This window comes from Phyllobates terribilis, unplaced genomic scaffold (genome assembly GCF_046119375.1).
Source record: "Phyllobates terribilis strain yellow unplaced genomic scaffold, ASM4611937v1 Scaffold_2__4_contigs__length_985480577, whole genome shotgun sequence".
In the NCBI taxonomy this organism is placed as follows: domain Eukaryota; kingdom Metazoa; phylum Chordata; class Amphibia; order Anura; family Dendrobatidae; genus Phyllobates; species Phyllobates terribilis.
The window spans coordinates 39,251,639-39,258,158 of NW_027362762.1; the positions used below are offsets into that span (position 1 = coordinate 39,251,639).

General features: G+C 45.0%; 1 protein-coding gene across 4 annotated transcripts in view; it reads left to right on the plus strand.

The window, feature by feature from the left end:
* The window catches only part of LOC141190636 (piwi-like protein 1), a 58,839-nt gene extending 57,201 nt beyond the window's left edge, over positions 1-1,638 (plus strand). For 3 of the 4 annotated variants that reach the window (XM_073661242.1, XM_073661241.1, XM_073661243.1), the window contains exons 19-21: positions 75-200; positions 1,083-1,230; positions 1,314-1,638. In XM_073661242.1, the coding sequence (XP_073517343.1) occupies positions 75-200; positions 1,083-1,230; positions 1,314-1,430 (391 nt within the window). In that variant the 3' untranslated portion in view covers positions 1,431-1,638. The remainder of the gene's footprint in view (positions 1-74; positions 201-1,082; positions 1,231-1,313) is intronic. The other variant, XM_073661240.1, reaches the window with a different exon arrangement.
* The last annotated feature ends 4,882 nt before the right edge of the window (positions 1,639-6,520 follow it).

Sequence of the window (6,520 nt, forward strand, 5' to 3'; positions counted from 1 at the left end):
GGAGCCGCTCTTCTCAATTCTGATGTGTTTGTAGATGCCACTCAATAATCGCAGGAAATGGTTGTTTTTTTCAGCCCTAGACTAACCGTGGTGGTGGTGAAGAAAAGAATAAATGCCAGATTCTTTGCCGTTATGGGCGGCCGGCTCCAGAATCCACCGCCCGGAACAATAGTTGATAGTGAAGTCACCAGACCTGAATGGTTAGTACCCATTTGCCCAGAATAAGTATGGAGGGAGAACTAGTAATGTCTGAAGTGTGACTCCCAAGACAGGGAGATGCTGGGAGTTTTTTTAGCATTAATTGAGGATGAGCTGCAATACCTGACACTACCACATACAAAGAGTAGCACTGGTTTCTAATTTCAGACAACCCCTTTAATCCAGATTAAGGGAAAGTGGACCCTAGGAGGTCTTTTACTGTACTCTCCTGACGTTTTAAAGATTTCCATAGGTCTCTATTCCTATGGCCTCCACTTCTGGGAGACTCGAGAGCGGTGTGCTCAGTGTCTTAAAGGGGTTGTCTATTACATGTAAAAGTGGGCTAATGGGGGCATTAAAACAAAAAAAAATAGTGACCTACCGGACCGTCGTTCCTTTGTAATGCAGATCATCTCGCTTTATTTTCCTACTCGGACAGAATGTGATTGCTGCAGCCAATCAGTCATCACTGATTGGCTGCAGCTGTCACTTGATGTTCCCTGCTGGAAGAAGTGCAGGGATGGGGGAGACACGGGCAGCATTACATTAGAAGGGCTGGGGGGTCTGGTAGGAGATTATCCTTTTGACCTTTTGGGCCAACTTTAATATGACGTGTAGTGGACAACCCTTTTAATGAAGTGACCAGCAACAATTCGACTGATGGTTCTTAGCAATGAATCCAAACTTCTTCCATAAAGTCTCCGGCACAGAACTCGCTCGGAGGTGGCGCAGACTTCAAAGAAGCCGCGAGAAGCTTAACCAAACCCATTGTTCATGGGACTTTCCTGAGTTTTCATAGTTGCCAGGTTGCTCACGATAGATTAGCGATGGCCGTTACTATTGTCTATTAACCATTAACGCCCGTGTCATCTGCTTTCGCGCAGGTACGACTTCTTCATCATCAGCCAGTCTGTGAGACAAGGGACAGTCTCCCCCACACATTACAATGTTGTGTATGACACTGGAGGCCTGAAGCCCGACCACATGCAGCGCCTGACCTACAAGCTGTGCCACCAGTACTATAACTGGCCTGTACGTGGTTACTGGGAGATTACCGGAGGGAGGGACTTTGGGAGTCCTGCCTGTTCACTGTTCGTTTTTTTTTTTCCTCTTAGGGTGTCATCAGAGTTCCAGCACCGTGTCAGTACGCTCATAAGCTTGCCTTCCTGGTTGGGCAGAGCATCCACAGAGAACCACACAACTCCCTGTCCAGTCTCCTCTACTACCTGTAGAAATTGTGCGGGGCTGAGAATTGTTCAAGTGTTTTTGTCTTGTTTGTTTTTGAAGTTTTTTGAGAAAATTGGCAAAGTCTGAAAAGCCAAAAGTGGCAGCCACCAAATTGTAGCTGTCATATATATAGATTATTTTTTTTTCCAATTAATAAATAGGGTTGAGCCGAGTATGTTCTGTTCCGAGTATGCTCGGGCCGAGCTCCGAGTAGTTACTGCTGCTCGGTGATATGGTTGAATCGCTCTCGTGTGCATGATTTGCAACTGTTTGACAGCTTTATTACATGTGAGGAATGTGTAAGAAATAGACATTCCTACCATGTAATAAAGCTGTGAAACAGTTGCAAATCATGCACACGGGAGCAATTCAACCACATCACCGAGCAGCAGTAAATACTCGGAGCTCGGCCCGAGCATACTCGGAACAGAACATACTCGCTCAACGCTAGTAATAAAATAAAAGCAATGATATTGGTTTATGTAGACAATAGCTTTAATAAAATGGATACTTTCTGGCACCTCAACCATGTCCATTAGACCTTAGATTTTTCTGCTAATTTTGCTGAGGAGCCAGGTTGTGCCAATAAAACCTTCCCTCCTTCAGCCTCACAGAAATCATCCATCCATCGTCCATCCACAGGTATTGGAAGACCCAGGGGGTGCACAATGTTTGCCTTGTCTTTTATGCGAGCAAAGTGGCTTCTTTAGAGCTGAAACAACATTTCTAGGCATCCATTCAAAATCCGACTTTTCCTTCATGTTGTGATTTCCTCTACTTGCTAAAGGTCCACGATGCGTAGCTGCAAATGTCCAAATGTGCTGCAACTCTGCAGCAATTTCTTCACTTTCGTGAAGAGCCACTATATCAGTTTGTGTTTTTTTTTTATTTGTATGAACAGCCCTCCAGGCCTTCAGGAAGGTGTGGTGATCCTTTTTTCAATATCTGGGTGTCCTAGCTTTCACCCTAGGGCCTAGATCAAGGCTCTATCCAAAGTGGCCATTTTGGAGAGCCTTGAGATCACTTTGGACATGGTACCTTTAATTTGACTGGATTACCAACTATCAAAAAGCCTCCCCCTTCCCTCTGTCATTTCCTAACCTTTCTTGGCATGTTTCAAAAACAACTTGGACTGGAATCCTCCTACCAGACACTCTTCTTCTTTCTTTATGAGAATGTCTGGTCTTTTCTGAAACACCATCCAGTTTTTGTCACTGCAGACAAGGATTGATGGTTTTCTTCATGGCTTTGATTCCTTACATCTAGTTATACACTTGATTACATAAGCCATTCTAACTTTATGTCAAAAGTCAATGGAAGTCCCGGATTGCACCATTCTCCTACTCATATCAAGTGGTGGTTATTCTTCCCTAAGCTAATTGTGGGCTGTTCCCTTTCTACCATTGGTCCCGATGATGCGTGGAAGCCCCACTGGCTTATAAGGAATTTTTTAGAACCTGATTTATTTTAGAATGTGATCGACTAGAATCATTGTTCCAACTCAATGTCCTGTAACTTGAGGACATTTGTTTGTTGACTTTGGACCCAGCTTCTAAAAGGTCACTCCTTTTAGATGTTTGGACAAACAAAGCAGCCTGTTTAAACCATAAAGGAGACTTGAAGCTGCGTCAAGAACCACCAGCATTCTGACTTTGGGAGAAGGACACTTTGCATTTCTCTCCCCAGTCTACATCCTAGAAATATGGATCATTTGGATTATTGACTCATCATAGGGAAGGATCAAACAAGGAGAATAGGCTCTTCATTCCAACTTATTCAGAGTTTGTGACTCCTGGTGTTGTCTCCCATTTGTGGATCTCGTTGCTTTCAGACTCGACCATAAACTTCCTTCCTGGGATTTAAAATCCTCTAGCTTTGATGCTCATCCCTTAGGACTAGTTCTCATTTCTATCTCGCCTGCTCCTTCATCTCATCTTCCAGAAGGTTAGAACAGGAGCTATCAGTTATTCTCATTGTTCCAGACTGGCTCAGTCAAGCTGGATATGCCAAAATAGTCAATTTTCTGGCCAGTACTTTCTGGCGACCACCTTGTGCCTCCTGGATTTACCAAAAAGCTTGGAGATTCTTTTTCTGTTGATAGGAAGAAAACTGTTCTAACCAATGCAATTTTCCTTTTCTAACCTGCTGTACCTACTTAAGAAAGGGCAGGAGATTGCTGTAACACTGGTGGAGGTGGTCCCACTGCACCATAGGCCAGGCTTACCCTGGAGGGACATTACGAAGTGACTACCGGGTATTTACTAGAGCCTCTGATGGTGAGGATGGATGGGTTTGGCCACCGGTAATCACCAGATACCACTCCAGGGCAGTCTCCGGGTCTGTAGCAGCTGACTGGAGGTTCAGAGACACTGGTAATGAGGTACAGATGGATGGAGGCAAAGACGTGGTCAGACAATCCGAGGTCAGGGCAGGCACCATAGTTCAATGTACTTAGCCGAGGTCAGAATAAATGGGTAGGAAAGCCAGATCAGAAAACAGGAGAGCCCATTCAAGACTGTACCTTACAGGACATGCCCCCACTGACTCACTCTGCATAGGAGAAAAATGCATTTAATATGTATTATGCAATAAATTTTAGTTTTGAACTGAGACCTTTTGCAGCACTTTTTTTGTGTTTGAGTACCATTGGTACGGATGTGTCTCTGCCACTAATTTTGGAAAAGTTTGGCTACCAACTGTTCGGAATCTAGACAGAGACTGAACTAGAACCATAATCAGAAGGTGTGGTGGGAGGAGCTGCCTAATAAACCCCCTGCAGCTTCGGGATAGACCAAATTATCTCCCCTCTGCAGGACATGATGGGGTTAAATACTTACAGAAAGTGGGCCTGCCTCCCTATAGCCAAGTAGAGACTTAAAAGCAGCAGGAGAGTGTAGCAGTGTTGGAAATGCTACAAGAGGCAGCTCAGTGAGACAGCCTGCGACTGTGAAGAGCAGATCTGTGACCACAATTAGAAGGGCAGCGCTTACCACCTATGCGAGTCATTGGCGTGACAGTACCTCCCTACACTCCCTCCTTTTTTGGCAGACTGTTGGAGTAACCTTTCAAGAATGGCAGGTGCGTAGATGTTCTCAGTGGGCTCCCAAGACCTCTCTTCGGGACCAAAACCCCTCTAGTCAACCAAATAGAAGGTCTTGTATGAACCTTAAGAATCCAAAGTGCACTTAACCTCGAACACGTCCTAAGGACCTTTAGGAATGGATGTAGGGGCAGGAGTATGGGCCTTGAAGAATTGATTTTAGGACTACTGGCTTCAAGAGCGAGGTGTGAAATGTATGCGGGATCCAAAGATTTTGCGCCAGCTGAAGCTTGTAGGTCACAAGGTTGAAAGGCCCAAGGTACCAAGGGGAAAACATGTACGAAGGTACCTTCAGCCGAACGTACCGAGAAGACAACCAGACCCCATCTCCAGAGTGATATTGAGACAGCAAACGTCTCTTCTTGTCTGCATGAATTTTCTTCCAAGACTCAACCTTGTAGAAGGAGGCGGAGTTTGCCTCCAGATCTGAAGGAAGTTGCCATAAGAGGAATCAGCAGCTGGTACCCTGGAGGATATAGACATCAGAGAGGGCACTTGAGGGTGCTGGGAGTATACAATGAAAAATGGAGAATCTCCAGAAGACTCTCCAACGTGGTTGTTCTAGGAAAACTCTGCCCAGGGGAGTAATTGAACCCAGTCATCCTGACAGGCAGAGATGGTGATGAAGGTAATTTTCAAGAATCTAATTAATCCATTCCACTTGCCTATTGGACTGCGAATGGTATGCAGTGGAAAAAGCTTGCAAAGAGCTCTCCAGAATTTTGAAGTGAATTGGACTCCACAATCAGTCTTTGTGGAGACTAAATACATGCTGGAAGAACTGCTGTCATGCTCCTGGGTTCGAACTCGAGCCTGCTTTTTGTGGTCGGCTTCTCTGTCTGCTGAGCTGCAGTAGACACACCTTTTCTTTGGGGATATAGGTTCTGTTATTCTGTCTGCAGTCTGTTTGGCATAGCACAAGTGTTTTTCACTTGTCTGCCCTATCACCTTTTGGGTGTGGTGTTATATTCTGTTTGCCTGCTGGTGATCGTTTCCTGTGGATGTTCAGCTATTCTGATGTAGCTTAAATCCAGTCAGTGAAATTCCAGCTAGGGTTTATCTCCTTGCTGTTTCTCTTTTTTACTTTGCACTTTCCTTTCTTTTTAGGAAGTAGGCAGCATATAATCTAACAGTATGTACTTTTATACTTATTGTGTTTCGTGGTTTATTTTACTCACTCTGGGATCTTTCCTTTTTTTTCAACACTTTCTCTTTTGTAGGAAATTTACACTCTCCTGTTCTTTAGGAGGAACGTGAAGTGCTCAACAGTCTTTTAGTCAGTTTAGGTCCAAGCTTCCATCTTCTAGTCTGTGGTTAAGGCTATCTCTGCTCACACAGGAACCTTTAGGGACTGCGGGTCTGGATCTCTGGTCTGTACAGGAACCGGTAGGCTCAGTCACAATTTTTAGTTACGTTTTTTCCGAAGTGAGTTGCTCTAACAATTGTGTGGCAAGCTTAGGTGCAGCGGAAAGGCCGGCCAGGAGAAATAAGTGAGCCATTTTAGAGAACGGATCCACCATTACCCTGATGGTGTTGCAACCCTCAGAGGCAGGTCTGTGATGAAATCCACGGCTATCTGTTGCCCGGGAATGGAAGGAACCGGCAGAGGCTGAAAAGAAACAGGAGGACTTGTTTCTGGCGCGCTGTGGACAGGCGCTTATGAAGTCCCAGTCATCCTTTACTAGCGAAGGTCAACAGAAGTGGCGAGCAAGGAGCTCAGTGGTCTTGTGTATGTCCATATGACCAGCCAGCTTGGATTTTTTACTCCGCACAGATTTCTCCTCTTCTGGGGAGTAGGGACAAATGTTTTGCCTGGAGGAATGCCTTTTAAAAGGGCCAGAGCTGCTTTAGTAACCATGACTGGGTCAATGATGTGCTGAGGCTCTTCCACAGAATCGTTTACATCAAAGGATCGAGAGACAGCATCTGATTTGACAGTCTTCTCCACATGACGAAATTTTAATTCAAAGTTAAAACGAGCGAAGGATTCAACTG